Source organism: Neovison vison, chromosome 7 (genome assembly GCF_020171115.1).
Source record: "Neovison vison isolate M4711 chromosome 7, ASM_NN_V1, whole genome shotgun sequence".
Classification (NCBI taxonomy): domain Eukaryota; kingdom Metazoa; phylum Chordata; class Mammalia; order Carnivora; family Mustelidae; genus Neogale; species Neogale vison.
The window spans coordinates 149,084,730-149,105,998 of record NC_058097.1 but is presented as its reverse complement, the minus strand read 5'-3'; the positions used below and the strand labels follow the sequence as shown (position 1 = coordinate 149,105,998).

Below are 21,269 nucleotides of genomic sequence, written 5' to 3'. Positions count from 1 at the left end.
GCCAACTGTTTTGTAGATCGCGTGGGAATTTTTATCATTGTCAGAAAAGTAGGAGTAAACCAGACTCCACCATGAAGTTACGAACATAAAGAGTCACCTTTTAAATTTAATATATACAAAAATATGGTAAATACAATAAAAAAATGTTGCTTCTTTCATTCAGATGGAATTATTTCTCGACTCTATTCTGTTCTGCCAATGTGATTATGTGGTTGTAGTTTTTTTCTTCTTTTTAAATAATTTCTGCACCCAATGGTGGGACTCCAACTTAGGAACCTAAGGTCAAGAGTCACATGCTCTTCTGACTGAGTCAGCCATTCCTGTGCTTGTCATTTTATAAGAGGTTCTTGTATCTGGTAATGCTGTATATGTTTTCTCATATTTTTAAAACTATTTTCTCATATACCTGTCTAAATTTCTGTATTTTAGAATACATCTGACAAAGCATAAAACTCATGAAATTTCTAAGCAATTTGAATACTCAGAGCTTTCTAAGAAGCACTCTCAAACAGTGTGCCTCAAAAAGGATCCTTCAATGTTCTTCCCCACCATCCTGTACATACACATTGCAGTATGCACATAGTATACACCTATCAGTCTGCATTCTACCTGTTATTCTTCTATTTCCTCCTACGTGACTTTGGAAAACTATATGAAAAAAATCATCTCTTATCTCTTTATCCTTAGGTGCACATAATAATGTGTAAAAAAAAAGGAAGGCTGAATCAATGAATGAACACACCAAAGATACCACTTACATGAGTCAAACAAGCAATTAATGCTTGACACTATGTTAGGAGCTATAGGAAAAACAGACAAAGTAGAAAACACTGTCCTGCCTCCTGGGGAATCTAGATACTAGAAAGAAGGGAAGTTAAAGGGAGACTACTAAAACATAATTTTAGAGATTATGTAGGATTATAACTGAACAATAATTATATAATCATGTTATAAATTTAATAGAGTACAGAGAAGATGAATGCAGTTAGGAGCTGTGAAAGACTTGGCACTTGAGATGGGCAGTAAAGCACTAAGAGGATTTGGATAAGTAAGATACATTATAGTCTTTGGGTAAAAACATGAACAAAGGCATGAAGTGGGAATTAGCATGATATATGGGAGTCATGTACCTATCTATTCTACAAACACACTCAACTACTGGTGCTGTATAAGTTTTAGTCTACACAGAAAATAATTAAAATATTTTTACCTGGAGTTCTCCAAGTTTCTTGGACGTTGGTGAAACAATGGTAAAAAATCCACTGATGTGATGGGTTGGAGAAAGCTGGGCTAGTCCACTGATCTGAACTCTACCAATTGGAAGATGGTCAATTTTGGTGATTACTTCCAGCACCAGCACAGCCATATCTAATCAGAAACAATTACAACATACACAGATATTTTTCATTTATTTTCTTTTCCTTTTCTTTTTTTTAAATGGGCAGAGGGGCATACATCAGAAAACTTGTTTACTTAAAAAAATATATTTTATTTTCAAATAAAACACTACCTACCACATCAGTCTGGGGCTGAGCAAGAGTGAACCCATTATCAAAAGAATAAAGTTTTAGAGAAGAATGACAAATACCTCACAAAGAGTAAAAAAGATTACATTGATGTAATTAGCAATGATTACAGGGTGTGAGGAAGGCTTGTGTATAGCTTGGCTATTAAAGAGTGAGGTTCTCTCAACTTCCTTTTCAGTGTTTTGCTGTTTTGATATAAAAGAACCCAACTGTTTCTGCTTGCTGCAGCCTGCCTAGTCTACAGGATGGGATGGGTTCATCACCTGAAGCCTGGTGATGGCTTACTTGGGACTGAGGCCCATTGTTGGCTTTGCCAGGCTGGCCACCAGGCTGCTTCCTCATGGCTTCCAGAACGATGCACTTATTTTCTTTCACATAAAACATGCATACAAAAGAGTACATAAAAGAATAACAAACCAAATACCTACCACATAGCTTAAGAAATAGTTATATTTTTCCCAACTTTACAGTTAGAGCATACATCTTGTGAACTAATGTTTGATCTCTTGTGTCTTCATTTTCTAATAAACACATCATATTCATGTCCACAGCTGGGCCTCACTTACAAGGTTCACCTCATCCATCTCCTATTCAAATCCTACCTTCTACAAAGCTTCTTTCCTAAATAGATTTATAAAATGTGAATACTGACCCATTTGGTGGCTAACCCCCTCATTTTAATAACGTGAAAATAAAGACCCAGGAAGATGAAATGGCTTACTCAAATTCAAGCAGCCAATTAGTGCACAACACAAGTAGGATTCTCTGGGGCACCTGGGTGGCTCAGATGGTTAAACATCTATCTGCCTTTGGCTCTGGTCACTATCCTGGTGTCCTCAGATCAAGCCCTGCATCGGGATCCCTGCTCAGTGGGGAGTCTGGTTCTCTTTCTCCCTCTGCCCCTGCTCATGCTCCCTCTCCCCCTGCTCATGCTCTCTCTCTGTACCTCTGTCTCAAATAAATAAATAAAATCTTTAAAAAAAAAAAAAAGATGAAACATCAAAAAAAAAAAAAAAGGAAGTAGGATTCTAGTTTCCTAAGAACTTATGATAAACTTGGCTCTTAATAACTTCCTGGAATATTCATAAGATATTTACTGTATGTGCCAAGTAATCAGACATTTAATTACTTACTGTCTGGCACTGCTTACTACTATATCATACATATAAGTTTTGTTTTTTTAAACTAATCTGTAAGTTGCTTTTGATCAGATATTGCATCTAGAGTTTCTTTATTCCCCACACTGCCCAAGACTTTATATTTTTACAAGATTCACACCTACAGTGTGCCAGGTAGTGGACCAATCACTTCACACAACTTTTTTCATTGAATCTTCTCAATAATTCCTACCGCTAGTGTTATTATCCCCCATTTAAATAACAGGACACCGAAGTTCCAAGATCTTAAGGAACATCTCAGCAGCACACAGCCATCCAATTCTGAAGCCAGAGTTCCAATTTAAGACTGACTTCAAAGCCCATGTTCTTCTCATTCAACCAAGCTGCTTCTTCATGAAAAAGCAAGGTGAAAGGGGAGCAATCTAAAGCCATTTTACAGATGAGAAAAAAGGGGAGTCAGAAATGGGGAGGGACTTTCCCCAAATACTGCAACTGATAACATCAATCTCAAGTTCAAATACATTCTTTATTATACCACAAGATGCTCAAATAAATGTCTGATTTGTTGATCATATTAATAAATATCTTCTGTCTTACTGAAGAATTTTTATTTACTCTTCATTTGTTAAATTAGGTTTATAGTATCCAGAATATCTATGGGTATCCTATAATAGTAATTATCACTTCCTACTTAGTATTTTAACTAAACTTCTCTGTGAATTTAGTTAGAATTAGACACAATTCTGATTAAATTGGTTCTGATTAAATTCTCCACAGTGCCTACAACACAATGACTATGAAATGCTAAGTGCTCAGTATGTATCTTTTGAGAGACTGAATTTTTTGTTCTTTTTATCTTGAGGTTTTCAAAATTTTTTTGATAGAATATAACCTTCTTAAGGACAGTTTAACCTTTATTTCAACTCTGATTCTCTAATAGCTTTAGACCAACAATGTTTACATGCTACTTAATTTTACTGACTTGAACTGGATTGATTTGATAAATAACCCCACCATCCAAAATGTGTTTATGCAAAAACCTGACCCAAAGAGAGAAATACAGTACACTTAGAATGCTTTCCTTGAACAGAAATGAAGAAATCTTGACTCCTGGTTATTCTGTAAAGGGATCCTTCCCTGCTCTGAAAACCAGTACTACTAATCCACTAACCCACTCATTTAGCATGTGTTATCTTGCACTATTAGTAAAGTTTATATACATATGTACTATATGTAATGTGTGTGTATATATATATATATATATATATACACATTATACAAAAATTATGTATCATACATATTATATATGAATTCTAACACATATACTTTTACATATACTTTATTTTTATATATGTAAATATACATATTTACATACATAAATATTATATAACGTATATATTATATAACATATATATATATTCTTTCCTTGAGCATAATCTAAGTCCCAGAGCAGAGACTACAGTTATTTCTTAAAGCAGCATGGTGTGGTGAAAGTGTGTGAGTTTCAGTGTCTGACAGAAATTGGTTCAAATCCAACTTTTGCCATTTCTCAACTATGTAACTTTAAAAAGAGTATTCATTTCATCTCTGAACCTGTTTCATTGCCTATAAATCAGAAAATGTCTTTCTTGCAGGGTTATTAAGTATTAGAAATAATATGCATCAACTGCTGGTACACAGTATACTCTCAATAAAAGGGCTATTATAAAACTTCTTTCACTCAATAGATAGTATGTACACAATAACACCCACTGCTAACAACATAATACATGTTTATTAGGCCTGCAGGTAAAATGATAAGACAGAAACATACCAGTTAGATAAGAGGTAAACTGCTTTGGACCACAGCGAACAGCGTAACGGGTAGTTGTTCTCACTGATTTTGGTTCAGTCTGCAGTGCATCCCTAGGACAAAATACGGTTCCATCTGATGTTTCTCCCCACCATCTCACTCGGACAAGTACACAAGTGGGAGGCTTTGCAATCTTCCATATGACTTTACTGACTGTAAGTTTCAGAAAGCAGCGTAGCTGGCCTTCAACAAGAGGTGGTAGGCTTGTAGACGGAGAAATGTCACTCAAACCTGTGGAGAAATCCAAAAACACTAAGTCAAACTTTAAACTAAATATAGAAAAATAATCTGCTTTTTGAATGAGAATGCATTTTCGTCTCTACAGAGAGATGTTTTATCTTATGTATTCTAATACATGAGAAGCAAATAGCAAAGCGGACCATATAATAACCTACCTGGTCACTTAAGTGACCTTGATAACTAATTAGTATTCAGGGTCTGATTCGGGTTTTTCTAAAACGTCATACCAACTTAAGATATGCTAAGACAAACTCCTCTTTAACTGAAAGATATCATTTCATGCACATTAAAACGATAAAACCTTATGATGTTGAAATGGCTAGAATTAAAAAGACAAGAAATAACAAGCGTTGGCAAGGATGTGGAGAAAAAAGAACCCTCATGCACCGCTGGTGGGAATGTAAACTGGTGCAGCAACTGTGGAAAACAGTAAGAATGTTCCTTAAAAAATTAAAAATATGGAGATGCAACGTGGGAGGTTTGGGGGGTAGGAAAAGAATAAATGAAACAAGATGGGACTGGGAGAGAGACAAACCATAAGAGACTCTTAATCTCACAAAACAAACTGAGAGTTGCCAGGGGGAGGTGGGTGGGGAGAGGGTGGTAGGTTTATGGACATTGGGGAGGGTATGTGCTATGGTGAATGGTGTGAAGGGTATAAACCTGGAGATTCAGAGGCCTGTACCCCTGGGGCTAATAATACGTTATATATTAATTTTAAAATTAAAAAAATTAAAAATCACCCCTTGGATGAAAAATTAAGAATCACCCCATGATCCAATAATTTCCACTACTGGGTATTTACCCAAAGAACAAAAACACTAATTAGAAGAGATATATGCACTCCTATGTTTATTGCAGCATTATTTACAATAGCCATGATGTGGAAGTAACCCATTGATAGATAAATGGATAAAAGAGATTATGGTGTATGTACAAAATGGGATATTACTCAGCCATAAAAAAAGAACGAGATCTTGGCTTTCAAACAAGATGGATGGACCTAGAGGGTATTACGCTAAGTGAAGTAAGTCAGACTGAGAAAGACAAATATTATATGAGTTCACTTACATGTGGAACCTAAACAAACAAAAAGTAGAAACAGACCCAAAAATATAAGGAAAAACTGATGGTTGCCAGAGGGGAGAGGAGCAGGAGGACGGGCAAAATAGATGAAGGGGAGTGGGAGATAAAGCCTTCCAGTTATGGAATGAATAAGTCATGGGAATAAAACGTACAACATAGGAATATAGTCAATGGTATTGTAATAGTGTTGTACGGGGACAGACAGTAGTTACACTTGTGGTGAGCGTAGTATAATATATAGATTTCTGGAATCAGGATATTGTACACCTGAAACTAACATAACATTGCATGTCAACTATACTTCAATTTAAAATGATACCATTTCAAAAATATAAGCATAACAATAGAGTACATAGGTCTTTAAAAATCTCAGAAGTAGTTTAAATTTTTCTTCCAAGTAGTGTTTTTTATTATTGCAATGTCCAGGTTTTAAGATATGTTATCTTTAGTTCCTACTTTAAAACCATCACCAAACATGAGACAGCAATGACTCCCTTCACTCAATGCTCAAATGATTAAGTCTATAGCATTTGACAGCATTCCAATAAAGACCACCTTAAATTGTGTATTTTCTTTCCTGCCCACATCATTCAGTCAATGAAAACAGACACCATCATCTTCAGATTCTGCCACCATTTTTTAGTACAGTACTGGGCTCAAATATTTATTGGCTTTTATAATATTTATTGGATTTAAGACAGATAATAAATGTAAACAAGGCATTTAATCATGACTTTCTTTCTTCCTTTCTTTGTTTTAAAGATTTTATTTATATATTTGACAAAGAGAGAAAGAGATCACAAGGGCAGAGAGGCAGGCAGAGGGGGAGGGGGAAGCAGGCTCCCCGCCTAGCATAGAGCCCGATGTGGGGCTTGATTCCACGACCCTGGGATCATGACCCGAGCTGAAGGCAGAGGCCCAACCCATTGAGCCACCCAGGTGCCCCTAATCATGACTTTCTATAAAACTTTCCTTTAATGACCCAGACTATCTTCCACTTATAGTTATCTCCTAATCATGACTTAGAGGAGATTTAAGAAACTATATATATGAATATGAATATTATTCACTCATATAAAAGAATGAAATCTTGCCCTTTGCAACAACATGGCTGGAGCAAGAGCGTATAATGCTAAGTGAAATAAATCAGAGGACGACAAATACCATATGATTTCACTCATGTGGAATTTAAGAAACAAAACAAATGAACAAAGGGAAAAAAAAGAGAGAGACAAACCAAGAAATAGACTCTTAACTACAGAGAACATGCTGATGGTTACCAGGAGAGAGGCTGGGGGTTGGGTAGGGTGAAATAGGTGATGAGGATTAAAGTGCATACTTATGATGAGCACTGAGTAATGCATAGAATTGTTCAATCACTATACTGTACACCTAAAATTAATATAACACTATATGTTAGCTATACTGGGATTAAAAAAAAAAAGGAAACCATTCCTATATTACACACATCTTTCTATTACTCTTACTTTTCCCTTGGAGAGTGGTCATGCTCAACAGGAAGAAAATACATTGGAGTACATCAGATCAGGAGATCTATATACGTCAGTCTTTAGATTTGTAAAGCAAACACCTTCTCTGCTCTCTATAGTTCAAGATGACCCACCATAATCTTTATGGATAACTAGTTTTGATGTAAAAATAATACAGAGGTGTGTATATGAGCATTACGACAAATATATATATATATGTGTGTGTGTGTGTGTATCACACACACAGATATATACACACATGGTACAGCAAGGAGGAGATTCTTACGTTATTTCTATTTTTATTTTCCTCCTATAAACCAAATATGCTTGACTGGTTTGGTATAGGAAGCACCAGCATCGAACATACCCATGCTTCCATTTCATATCCTCCCATCATTCCTGGCCGGAAAGGTACTGCCTCAAACTGCCTTAATTATCTTTAAATGGCTTGGATAAGATTCACTTCCAGACTGTAGATTCTGTCTCAATCCAATGACCTAATGTACTATCACTATTCTTAATACCAATTTACCTGTAATGTAAAAAGGCAAAGTCACACAAAATTTGTTTGTTTGTTGTTTGGAGGCAGCCCTATAAAGATTCAATTTCCAGTTTCCTGATTTGTCCTGGGTTACCAGGGCAACTGTTCTCTCTGCAGCTAACATTTCCCTGCTCTTCTGGAGAGCATGCTTCTCCTTAAGCCTACTATTCTGATAAGGTCCTCTTGCTACACACTCTTTTATCCTCTCAAATCCTTCAGAGATCTTCATGCCTTCACCCCCACTCCAACACTACCACACCCTGTCACTCTTTCTTCCTCTCTCCTCCACACTCTTTCTTCCTCTCTCCTCCACAACTATCTTTCCCAACTCCTGCGTGTAGCCCTTCATTCTTCATGATTGTCTTACGTTTGACTCATTCAGCCACTTACCGACTCCTGCTTTATGTTAGCTCTTGGGGTTTCAGTAATGTATAAAATATGATCCCTGACTATTTTAATTATTGATATACCACCTTTCCAACTTATGTGTCTTCCAGTCCATGTGAAACTCCACAAAGGTATACCTTCCCACACACAAACACACATTTGTTATCAAAAACCCCTCAGGGACACCTGGGTGGCTCAGTGTGTTAAGCATGCCTTCAGCTGGGGTCATGATCCCAGGGTCTTGGGATGGACCCCGCATCAGTCTTCTTTTTATTTATTTATTTATTTATTTGACAGAGAGAAATCACAAGTAAACAGAGAGGCAGGCAGAGAGAGAGAGAGAGGGAAGCAGGCTCCCTGCTGAGCAGAGAGCCCGATGCGGGACTCGATCCCAGGACCCTGAGATCATGACCTGAGACGAAGGCAGCGGCTTAACCCACTGAGCCACCCAGGCGCCCCGCATCAGTCTTCTTGCTCAGCTGGGAGCCTGCTTCTTCCTCTGCCTGCCACCCCAGCCCCCGGTACTCTCAGACTCTCCTTCTTCCTCTCTCTGGTAAATAAATAATCTTTAAAGCAAACAAACAGTCCTAAGTCATAGAGATGTAACGTACCGCAGAGTGACTATAGTTACTGATGTACTGTATATTTGAAAGCTGCTAAAAGAGAGCACCTGGGTGCCTCAGTTGGTTAAGCGACTGCCTTCAGCTCAGGTTATGATCCTAGGGTCTCAAGATTGAGTCCCATACCAGGCTCCCTACTCAGCAGGGAGTCTGCTTCTCCCTCTCACCTCTCACCCTCCTCCTCCCCTGGTCTTTTTGTCTCATAAATAAATAAAATCTTAAACAAAAATTGCTAGAAGAGTCTTAAAAATTTTCATGAGAGGCACCTGGGTGGCTCAGTTAAGCATCTGCCTTGGGCTCAGGTCATGATCTTGACAGTACTGGGACTGAGTCCTGCAATGGACTCCCTCCTCAGCGGAGAGCCTGCTTCTCCCTCTGCCTCTCTCTCGCTGTCTCTGGTGAATAAATAAAAACTTTAAAAAAAATTTTCATGACAAGAAAAAAATTTTTAGTGATTGGTGATGGATGCTAACTAGACTTACTGTGGTGCTCATTTTGCAATATATAGGAATATTCAATGATGCTGTACAACCTAAAGCTAAGACAATGTTATATGTCGAGTATATCTCACTACAAAAAGTTAAAAAATTCCTGGTAATTTTTTTTATTCCCTTTCTTTACAAACGTTCTGCCTGCACCCTTTTAGCCCTTACCTCGCCCCATTTACTTGCCCGTTTTGTGACCCCATTTCAGCCCCTATTTCCTTTCCATCCGTTGGAGAGACAATTGCCTTCTCTTCCAGCCCTTTGATTCCTTGGTTGTTTCCCAATTTCTTCCCTTCTCCCGGCTTATTTTACAGGCGCGTGTGGGAGTCTTCTAGAATTCCTTACACTTTGCTCCCTTAACTCTGCTCCTTAGTCTTTCCTCGACCTTTGGTCGCTCAGTTTACCTCTTTTCTTGCGTCCTCGGACGCCCACAGGCCCCTGGCCTTTTCGTTGTTTCATGATGAGCCAGAGCTTTTCTTCACCAACTGAGTTCCCGCTCCAGCACCTAAGCTGTAGCCTCCCGCCATCCCTTCCCAAGGCGCCTGCGTTCCCCGGCAACCGGGGCCGCCGGGCAGCCTGGGAAGCAGGAAGAAGGGGCTCTTCCGGTAACAGTCTGCCAGAAGCGGTGAGAAGGAAAGGCGCCAAGACTTCTTCCCGCAAATAGACTACAACACCCAGCAAGCTCCGCTCAACTACCTCTGCGAGATTTGACGCTATCGCCTCCAGCTGCGCAAGCGCAAAGGGATACGCCCTTTGAGGACTTCATTGCCCAGGGTGCATTGCCCTTAGGAGCGCTTTTCTTTCCGGCGAGGGTCGATGAGGTCTCTGCTTGGGGTCCGAGAGATCCGTAAACTCCGTTACCCAGCTTCCTTTGTGGAGGGCTGTTGCGCACTTCCGGTGGAAGCGCTGAGGAGAGAGGGTGGAGTTTACGGAGCCGGTGGGCGGTGGGCGGTGCTGCCGGTAGCTGGGTGCTGTCCAAAGGCACTGGGCGTCGGTAGGGGAGCAAGCTGTGACCGGCTGGGCCGCACTTAGCGTGGGACGAAGCTTAGGCTACTGTGTCATTACCTGAGGACTTCCCCTCATGTCGGCCCTCGAGAAGAGCATGCACCTCGGCCGTCTGCCCTCTCGCCCACCTCTCCCCGGCAGCGGGGGCAGTCAGAGCGGAGCCAAGATGCGAATGGGGTACGTGACCCATACCCCTTCCAGGGGCCGGCCATTGGAGAATGGTGTCTCTGGGCGTGTAGAGCTGCACGTCAAGGGAAGCTAAGGATGGGAGAGAGTATTGGCGGCGGCCTGGAGACGTTTAGATGGTGTTGAAGGCGGATTTGGGAACTAGGGGAGGCGCCAAGTCAATGGAAATTGGAGGACAAATAGTATTGAAGGAAGGAGGGAATGAGGCAAAGACTGAGAAAGCTGAGAGGATTGTTTAAGAGAAGTAGGAGGCACCTTCAGAATAAGTGATGGAGAAGGTTTGAGGAAAGGTAGTAGAGGTGACAAAAATCGGGAATATCTGTCGGGGAGGATTGAGGGACATGGGGAATGACTGAGAAAAGTTGAGGAGAATTAGGGGAACAACTAGGGAAAGATTTGGGAGTAGTAAAAAGACGAAAAGAACTAGATATTAGAAGAACAGAGGGAGGGAGGCCTGCGTGGGTGGTTCAGTTGGTCTAAGGGTCTTCCATCGCTCAGGTCATGATCCCAGGATCTTGGGATGGAGCCCCACTTGGTGCTATCTGCTCAGCCAGAGCCTGCTTCTCCCTCTCCCTGCTGCTCTTCCTGCTTGTACTCTCTGTCAAATAAATAAGATTAAAAAAACAAAACAAAAATAAAAACAAAAACCTCTTAAAAAAAAAAAAAGGCTGAGGGAATTGAGAACATCTGAGGCAGGGTTGAAAGAAAGAAAACTAGGGAGCAGAAGGTTCTAGAGAGAGTTCCTAGGGGTGTTAAGAGGCAGATTCAGGGAGTGAGGGGATGATTAAGAGATCATCTCTCTTAGGAGAGACCTGAGAAAGTTTGAAAACAGGGCTGAGGAAGATGGAGAATATAGCTAAGTAGACTGTTAAGGGTAATTGGAATGTGCTAAGAAGTGAGGGTAGGGAGTAAGGGGAGGAGTGATGAGGTGCTTAGAGAGTGACCATGGGCTCTAGAGATGGAGAAAAGACGGAGAACAGGGTTTAGTGAATGAAAGTGCTGCAGAAGTAAGGTAGGGGAAGCTTAAAGAGCATATTTGGGCAGTTGATTTTGCCAGGCAAAGTCTGATGGAAGGTATATACTGGTTTAAGAAGACTCAGAATTAATGAAGCATTCAGAGTATCCAGTTAAAATGTTTTAGGGAAAACCATTTACTAGGAAAGGAGGAATTGTGTTGAAGAGATAGGTTTGGGGAATTTTAGGTTGTTGAATGGCTTGTGCCAGATTAGGGTGTACTCAGGTATAGGAGAGAAGGGTATGAGTTGATCATGGGAGAGGTAACTACTAGGAAGCAGAGGGAATTGAATAGGCAGGTTTTTTTGAGGGGTATTTTTAGTATCAAGTGGTATTCTGAAGACTAGTAACCTTAAAGAGAAAAGGGATAGGAAGAATATGTATGAGGTAGTTAAAAGGGTGTGTTTGGAATTCTGGAGATGGGTTGATATACTTGGAATAAAGAGAAGAGAAATCTTGGTTTTTAAAGAAGTAATATGTACAAAAACTGATCAAAAAGGAGATGAGGACAAGAGATGCAGTACTATGAAAGAAGGTCCTTGGAATAAAGAGAAAGAAGAATCCCATAAATTAAAACAGTAGGGTAGAAAGGTGGTGAGAATTGAGGGGGCTGGGTTTGAAAAAAACCATGGGAGGAAATTAAGGATTGGAGACCTGACTATGACACACAGTAGAAAGGTGAGAAAATCTTAACAGAAGATAGGTGCTGGATGCACAACGGAAAGAAATAGTAGAAGGCCTCATACAAGGTGTAAAATGGAGATTGTTTTGGCTTTAGACGACAGAAAGGTAAGACTGTAACAGGAATAAGAAGGATCTGGAAACTGATCCATGATAGATTATTTGGGAAAATTAACCTGGAGTATAAAAATAAATGTACCATTTATTATTGGTATGTCTTAATTGCTGCCTTTTTTTTTTTTTTTTTTAATTTGTCAGAGAGAGAGCAAGCACAGGCAGACAGAGAGGCAGGCAGAGGCAGAGGGAGAAGCAGGCTCCCTGCCGGGCAAGGAGCCCGATGTGGGACTCGATCCCAGGACGCTGGGATCATGACCTGAGCCGAAGGCAGCTGCTTAACCAACTGAGCCACCCAGGTGTCCCAATTGCTGCCTTTCTTAAACTAAAATTTGGTCCTTTAGTATACCAGCACTCTTCTGTAAAAATATATAAATATAAAAATATTAACTTTTTAATAACTATATATGCTACAGCTTAGTTTAGAGCTCAGCTTCCCGCTTTGTTGAAACAAGTTCTCTGACGATAAGAACTGAGAAGAAAAATACTAAGAGAAAATGAATAAAAAATCTGCTTATTAGAAGATTGTATGACTGTTGGTAACTTACCCTCTTATTTAAACAGATGCTTTGGTCTTCTTTGTTAACTGCTTATCTAGAAAATAAAGTTCCTCGGGGAAATCCTTCTTTATAATATTATGAAGAGAAGAGCTGTGTTGGTGAATCTTATTAAAGTGGCTTGTTTTCATATATTTTTCTTTTCTGTTTCCTTATTGGAACATTGGCAGGCCTCAGCTGAATCTAAAGTTAGTGGTAATACAGACTCTCTCCCTGCCCTAGAAAGAGAGCTTTCATTTGAAATGATCTCATGGCACTATGGTAAGAAAACCATTCAGAGAATTCTGTATTCTCTAAGGTAAAAACTGAGAGGCAGGGGACAATATTTTTTGTTAATAAATAAGAAAACAAACTCAGGGTGCCTGGGTGGTGCAGTTGGTTAAGTGTCCAACTCTTGGTTTCAGCTCAGGTTGTGATTTCAGGGTCCTAGATGGAGCCCCAAGTTGGGCTCCACGCTCAGTGTGGAGTCTACTTGAGATTCTCTTTCCCTCTATCCCTTTTGCTTATTTGTACTCTCTCTCTAAAATAAATAACTAAGTCTTTAAAGAAAAATCAAGTCTTCTTCATACTAAGGCAGTAGAACATTAATGGTAGGGCCGCTAACAACTAAGACTTGAGTCTCTGAGACCCGTTATGTTTTTTGGATTCATAGTTGTTATCCTGACCATACTTAATTTTGAGTCATGCATCTTATTTCTTTCCAGATACACTAACATTCAGCCTTTTGCTCAGTCTTGATCTATGAAGTCTCACTTTAACCAATTTTAAAGCATCCTTCTTTATTTCTTCTTCTGTTCATTCATTTCATTTTTCTTATCTATGCATCTTTGTCCATTCTCCCATCTATCTCTTACTTTAAGCTGGACCTGTTCCTTTGACAGTCTCTTACATGACTTACTCTTTCAACTCTTTCAATTCATAATCTCTGGCCTTTTAATTTCACTAAGCCTTATTTAAATGTGTTCGCATATTCAGGGTGGTTTTGAGTTTATGATTTTTCTTGAGTTTCCGTAATTCAGTTTTTCAAATTAGACTTAAGTAATTCCAGAATATTTCTAGATAATGTAGTAATAACAATTACTTTCTTTTTCCAGGTAGGTACTTTGTGCCAGTCATTGTGGTAATAGCTTTATTATGTATGTTACTTAATTTAATCTGCTCACAGCCTTGGAAGGTAGATATTTCTCTGCATTTATTAGTAAGGAAATTCAGACTTGAGATTAAAGGTCACCCAACTAATATGTGGCAGAACCAGGATTAAATTTATGTTTAGTCTCAAAACACCACACTTGTTTTTTGGGTAAGGCCTGAAATCCTGGTTTCACTATTCCTGATAGAATCCAGTAGATGATGCCCAAAACAGTGGTTTTGACCTTATTTAATTATAGATTTTGGAGCTGCTTTGGTTTGTGATTCCTACTTGTAACTGGTATCTTAATCTGTTAGCGTTGCAGTAACAAAAATACCATAGATTGTGTGGCTTGTAAACAACAGAAATGTTATTTCTTACATTTCTGGAGGCCGGGAAATCCAAGATCAAGCTGCTAAAAGATTCTGTGTCCAGTGGGGACCACATGCTGGTTCATAGATGGCAGTCTTCTTGATCTGTCCTCACATGGCAGAAGGAGGAAGGAAGCTCTGTGGCATCTGTTTTCTAAGGGCACGCACTAATCCCAGTCTTGAAGGCTATACTCTCATGATCTCATCACCTCCCAAGGCCCCACTTCCAAATACCATGACATTAAACGTTAGGATTTATCAAGAATTTGGAGTTGGGGGGGGTGGGATGGAGGATCACAACCATTTAGTCTACAGCACCTGAGTGTGCTTGAGAGGAGTATGTTTTGAAAATCACTGCTTTAGTACATGTTACCATTAGAGAGACTATAGAGATTTTTAAAACCTTTCATTTTCAACATGTTTTTGGTTTAACAATAGTACTACATTTCTGTAATCTCTTAACATTTCTACAGTACTTTATCTGGAAGATATATTAGTGACTTTCTGTATTATTTTATGAGCTATATTAAGGCAGGGATTAATATTTTCTCTTAATAAGAAAATGAAAATGTTCTTTGACTTCCTAAAAACACAGAATCATCAAATGGCAGAAACAGGATTCAAACCCAGACTTTAGATTTTTAGTCCATGGTTGCTCTTGTTATATCTTGGTGTAGAAATTGTTGTTTAAAGTGATATAGATCTTTTTAAAAAAATGATGATAAAGATCTGAGTTTGAAGTCCAGCTTGTGTATTTACTTTGATCAAGTCATTTAACCTCACATAGTCTTTGTTTTCTTTTAATTTCTGCTTTCTTTAGAGTTCTGTGAGAATGAAATAATAACATGCAAAGCACTTAATGCTTCCTGACACACAAGCTCTTAAGGAATGACAACTGATGAATTATTTTATATTGAGAATGGTGAAAAAGACTTAATCTTTATAAGGTAGAAGCTCTCCTTTCAATTTCTTAAAATGTCAGCTTTTTCCCTGTAAGCTGTATATTACTCATATCTGATTAGATAGTCCTTCATTCAGCGTCTTAAATTTATAATGGATATCAGGCCTCTTAGGAAGCCTTTAAGGAGCTATTCAACATATGGAGAAATAAAGGACAAAGTGAAGTGACTTGCTCAAGCTCATATATTGAGTTACAAATCCTAGCATCTCTGTTTTTGTTGCTTATTATGTTTTTAAATATTAAAGTTGTTATTAAAATCAGTAAGTTTATTGGTAAACTTATTAGGTTTTTAAAAATTAAATTTCACATACTATAGAATTCACCCTTTCAAAGTATATGGCTCAGTGGTTTTTAATATATTTATGGTTGTACAGTCATTGTCACTAATTTTAGGATATTCTCATTATCTCATAAAGAAACTACTTACCTGCTAGCAGTTATTTCTCCCTCCCCCGTCCCCTGGGAACCACTAATCTATTTTCTGACTTCAAAGATTTGCCTGTTCTGGAGATTTCATGTAAATGAAATCATGCAGTAGGTGGCCTTTTGTGATTGGCTTCTTTCATTTAATACAATGTTTTCAGGATTCATCCATGTTGTATCATGTTATCAGTACATCATACCTTTTTATTACTGAATGACATTCCATTGTGTAGATATACCACATTTTAATTAACTTGTTTATCAGTCGCTGAACACTTGGGTTGTTTCCATTTTTTTGCTTTTATAAATAATGCTGCTATGAACATTCACATACAAATCTTTCTGTGGAAATATATTTGGATTTCCCTTGGGTAAATACCTAAGAATGGAATTGCTGGGTCATATGGTAAATTATATATAGTTTTTTAAGAAATTTGCCAAACTGTTTTCCAAAGTTGCTCTTTGAAGCTCTGTGTATTCGGGATATTTCTTCTTTATAAATCTTAAAAATATTTTCCGACTTGGTTTTCTACTTTGCTTACAATATATTTTGCTATGTAAAAAGTTTTGTTTTTATTTATTCTTTTTTTCTTTTTTTTAAGAGAGGGTTTTGGGGTGGGGCAGAGGGAGAGGGAGAGAGAATCCTAAGCAGGTTTCGTGCCCAGTGCAGGGCCCAACAAGGGACTTGATCTTAACGACCCGGAGATTATGATCTGAGCTGAAATCAAGAGTCAGATGCTTAACTGACTGAACTACCCAGGCACACCAAAAGTTTTGGTTTTAGATCTTAACGTACTCAAATTTAACGTATGTTGCTTCTGGATTTTGAATTGCAGAAAGACATTTACTTTTCCCAGGTTATAAAGGAATTCATGTATTTTTTTCCCCAGGAACTGTATGGTTCCTTTTTTTTTTTTTTTTAAGATTTTATTTATTTATTTGACAGACAGAGATCACAAGTAGGCAGAGAGGCAGGCAGAGAGAGAAGGAAGAAGCAGGCTCTCCGAAGAGTAGAGAGCCCAATGCAGGGCTCGATCCCAGGACCCTGGGATCATGACCTGAGCCAAAGGCAGAGGCCTTAACCCACTGAGCCACCTAGGCGCCCCTATGGTTCCTTTTTTTAAACACCTGTTTTAAGTTTATCTTGATGTGCAAAGTGAGGAACCAATTCAGTTTTGTCTTTGCCCACAGATTATCTAATTGTTGTAACACCATTTATTAAAAAGTCTTTTTCCCATTATATGAGTTTTACCTCAATAAAAATTAGTCTTTTCCCCTGCATTAAAATGATCTCAGGGTCCTGGGATCAAGCCCCAAGTTGGGCTCTCTGCTCAGCGGAGAGTCTGCTTCTTCCTCTCCCTCCACCTCTCCCCCCTGCTCCCGCACACTCTCTCTCTCTCAAATAAATAAAATTGTTTTTAAAAAATGATGCCTTGGGACACCTCAGTCAGTTAAGCATCTACCTTCAGCTCAGGTCGTAATCCCAAGGTCCTGGGATCAAGCCCTGCATCGGGCTCCCTGCGCAGTGGGGAGTCGTCTTCTCCCTCTCTGCCCCTCTCTCCATGCTTGTGCGCACTCACTCTGTCTCTCAAGTAAATAAGTAAAATCTTTTTTAAAAAATGATGCCTTATCAGGCGGCACAGGCTCCACCAACTGAGGCAGCCAGGCACCCCTACTTTTTATTTTTATTATTACAGAAGTACTACTGGTTCCCAGTATTTCAGATTTTCCTAATTTTTGACAAGGAAATCTTCCACATAAATATGCCACCCTGAGGTACAAATTTCAGTGTTAAATACACTTAATAAAAGTTTAGTTGTTCTTTTTCAAAATGCATGTTGTTGGCATTTTGTAAACAAAGATGATTGTGTATTTAACATTTTATATATTTAATAAAATGGGCCCTAATCATGGCTAAAAAAAAAAAAGTGATGCCTTTATCATGTACCAAATTTTCACATAGATTTGGATCTGTGAAGTTTGTTTTCCCATTGGCCTGCCTACTTATTGATGTGCCACTACTACACTTTAATTACAGAGGCATTTTATTTTATTTTTTAAGGTTTTATTTCTTTATTTGACAGAGAGAGATAGCAAGAGAGGGTACACAAGCAGGGGGAGTGGGAGAAACAGGCTCTCCACTGAGCAGGGAACCTGTTACGGGGCTAGATCCCTGGATCCTGGGATCATGACCTGAGCCAAAGGCAGACACTTTACCGATTGATCCACCTAGGTGCCCCTACAGAGGCATTTTTTTTTAAAAGATTTTATTTATTTATTTGTCAGAGAGAGAGGGAGAGAGAGCAAGCACAGGCAGAGGCAGAGGGAGAAGCAGGCTCCCTGCTGAGCAAGGAGCCCGATGTGGGACTCGATCCCAGGATGCTGGGATCATGACCTGAGCTGAAGGCAGCTGCTTAACCAACTGAGCCACCCAGGCATTTTTAAATATGTTTTAGTAGGTGGTAGAGTCTTTTTTAAGATTTTCCTGGTTACTTGTTTATTCTTACAAATAAACTTTTTTTTTTTTAAATATGGTTGACATACAATGTTATGTTTGTTTCAGGTGTAAAACATAGTGATTCCACAAGTCTATACTTTATCCTGTGCTAACCACAAGTGCAGCTACCATCTACCACCATCCAATGCTATTGCGATACCATTGCCTATATTCCCTATGCTATACCTCTTACTCCCTGTGACATATCCATTCTGATAACTGGAAGCCTGTATCTCCCATTCCTCACACCCGTTTTTGCCCATCCCCCATTCCCCTCTTCCAGCAACCATCAGTTTGTTCTCTGTATTTATGAGTCTTTTTCTGCTTCTTATTTGTTAATTCATTTGTTTTATTTTTTAGTTTCCACCTATAAGTGAAATCATGTCGTATTTGTCTCTCTATTTATTTCACTTAGCATAATACTCTCTAGGTCCAACCATGTTGTTAGCAAATGGCAAGATCACATTCTTTTTATGGCTGAAAATACACAAATAAACTTTATAATCAAACTAGTACCAGAAAAAAAATACTAACAGTATTTTTATTGGGATTACATTAAATATGTAAGTTAACTTAGAATAAACATTTTTATGATGTTGAGTCTTTTTGGAGGATGTGTATGAATCCTTTTTGAAGGAAAAATATTTCAGATGCCTAGTATTGGCCTAAGTTATATCTAATGTAGTATCACTTAATTATGTACACTATAAAACTAAGGGATAAATTCTTTATGTATAAGTAAACATATTATTCTTATATAATTAAAAAACTTAATAGATATACTATTTAAGTACGGTTAGACCTACAAAACTCTCCAAATTCAAATTAGCAGTATTACATTAATGTGAAATAATTGTATTTGCTGTTAACAACTTACTGTGCTTTAAACCAAAAGGAAATAGGAAATTCCAGAGTTGATTTAGTCATTCAACTATATTAAGGATCCTGTGCATCCTTAATTTTGCCATCCTTAGGAATGCTGGATTTTCCTTTTCTTGCTTATCACCTTTTGGTTGTGAGATGGCTGCTGCAACTCAACTTTCATCTTACCTTTATTCCATCTTTCCAAATAAAAAGGAAGGAACAGAAGAAAAGGCCTTTTGCTAGCTAAGCTTGTCTTTTTTTCATTCCCCCCCCCTTTTTTTTTCTTTTCTTTGTTTTCTGGAAAGGGAAATTCCCCAGCCAGTTTTTCCCTTAATTTTCATTGTCCAGAACTGGTTTACATGTGCATCCTAAGACCAATCACTGGCAGTAGGGAATGAAATTACTATGACTGGTTTAGACTGATTCTCATTAATTCCCTTGGGGTGGAGGAAAGATAACCAAATATCTCTACTAGCTACTAAAACAATCTGGAATTCTGCTAGCAAATAGAGAGTGGTGAGAAGTGAAGGAATGTCTAGAGTAGACAGTAAAGGACATGTATTCCAAGCCCTGATGTTAGCAAATGGGGGGAGACTGATCTTTACAGTCTCATTCTCCACTGTTTTCACTGCAGCACAGATATAGAAAGTAATAGATCTCTTTCTCTCCCCCTTTTCTCCCTTTCCACCTTGTGCCAGGGTTGAGCCCCTTGACCTGAGCACTTCTGAGTAAATATCCCTTTTTCCATGGTTGCTAGACTTATTACTAGCAAATCTGTTGTTTCTTAGTGTCTGCAAAATTGGATAATTGGTTTGTTTTTAAATGTAATGAGCCTTCCTTTATATGTTGCTTGATGTCAGATTTGAGAAAACACTTCTGGTTGGCTAGGAAAAATTTATTCCTTAATGTCATAAATTAGTTTTTTTTTTTCTTTTAGAGAAGAAAGTTAATTAGTAGTGCTATTTAAGGAGTGGTCCAACTTAGCTGTTCTTCAAAATATAGTTTTGCCAATCCGTCCCAAGCACATACTACTAATAAATTTTGATAATTGAATGAGAGGGTATGCTGAAGGGTTGCCTGGATGGCACAGTTGATTAAGTGTCTGACTCTTGGTTTTGGCTCAGGTCCTGACCTCAGGATCGTGAGATCAAGCCCTACATTGGGCTCCAAGCTCATTACAGAGTCTGCTTAAACACTCTCTCCCACTCTCCTCTGCCCCACCACTCCACTCTTGCACACACATATGCCAAAAAAAAAAAAAAAAAAAAAAGAAAAGAAGGAAGTTGTGTTGAAAAATCCAGTCATCCAAATCATAGGAGAGGGCTGAAGTTGTTTACTGTCACTCCTTTCCCACCATGCGTCTATGTGTGTTCTTTGCTTTGGACTTTTTCTGGGTTTAAGTGGAAATCCTGTCTTTGTTGCTAATAAGCCTTGTGGCTCTGGTCAATTTATCTTTCCTTCTCTCAGGGACTCACTGCGATGGTGTAATAGAAAGAGCACTTTGGAACCAGACATATACTTGAGTTTAAATCCAAGCTCCAGTGGTACCGAAAGTGGCTCTGGGCAAATCATTTTACAGTTGAGTCTGTATTTCTTTGTCTTTAAAATGGGGAAACTTTGGGCGCCTGGGTGGCTCAGTGGGTTAAGCCTCTGCCTTTGGCTCAGGTCATGATCCCAGGGGCCTGGAATCGAGTCCCGCATCAGGCTCTCTGCTCAGCGGGGAGCCTGCTTCTCCTCATCTCTCTCTGTCAAATAAATAAATTAAAAATAAATAAATAAATAGGAAAACTTTTCTTGCAGAAGTGAAAAATCTGTTTGACACATAATAGGCAGCTAATTAATTGTCCCCTTCCATAACACAAGATTTAGGTTAGATGATCTCTAATAATCTGATCCAGTATGTAGTTTTTAGAATCTTCACTCTGCTGCTTTAATAGCATGCCCTTATCACTAGTAATAAACACTCTAAACTACCACAACCCAGACAGCCATCTGGTTGCCTTCTTTCCATTACCTTCAAAGTGTTCCTAATGAGGATTTTTTTTTTTTTTTTTTTTTAGCGCTGATGCCTTGATTTAAATAGCTCGCTGCAATTAAACTTCAGTATTTTGCCTCCACTGCA

At 38.6% G+C, this 21,269-nt stretch overlaps 2 protein-coding genes across 7 annotated transcripts in view; one reads left to right on the top strand and one right to left on the bottom strand.

Annotated features, from left to right (window-relative positions):
- C2CD3 (C2 domain containing 3 centriole elongation regulator) overlaps positions 1 to 9,955 on the bottom strand; it is a 146,306-nt gene extending 136,351 nt beyond the window's left edge. For 4 of the 6 annotated variants that reach the window (XM_044258556.1, XM_044258558.1, XM_044258557.1 and 1 more), the window contains exons 1-3: positions 9,750 to 9,953; positions 4,458 to 4,727; positions 1,211 to 1,368 (exon numbers count right to left, since the gene is read on the bottom strand). In XM_044258556.1, the coding sequence (XP_044114491.1) occupies positions 1,211 to 1,368; positions 4,458 to 4,727; positions 9,750 to 9,804 (483 nt within the window). In that variant the 5' untranslated portion in view covers positions 9,805 to 9,953. Of the gene's footprint in view, positions 1 to 1,210; positions 1,369 to 4,457; positions 4,728 to 9,749 lie in introns of all 6 variants that reach the window. The other 2 variants (XM_044258562.1, XM_044258560.1) reach the window with 2 other exon arrangements.
- Positions 9,956 to 10,230: 275 nt separating this feature from the next.
- Positions 10,231 to 21,269, top strand: part of PPME1 (protein phosphatase methylesterase 1) — a 64,073-nt gene continuing 53,034 nt past the window's right edge. Inside the window, exon 1 of the mRNA XM_044258554.1 lies at positions 10,231 to 10,527. Coding sequence (XP_044114489.1) covers positions 10,427 to 10,527 — 101 coding nt within the window. The 5' untranslated portion in view covers positions 10,231 to 10,426. The remainder of the gene's footprint in view (positions 10,528 to 21,269) is intronic.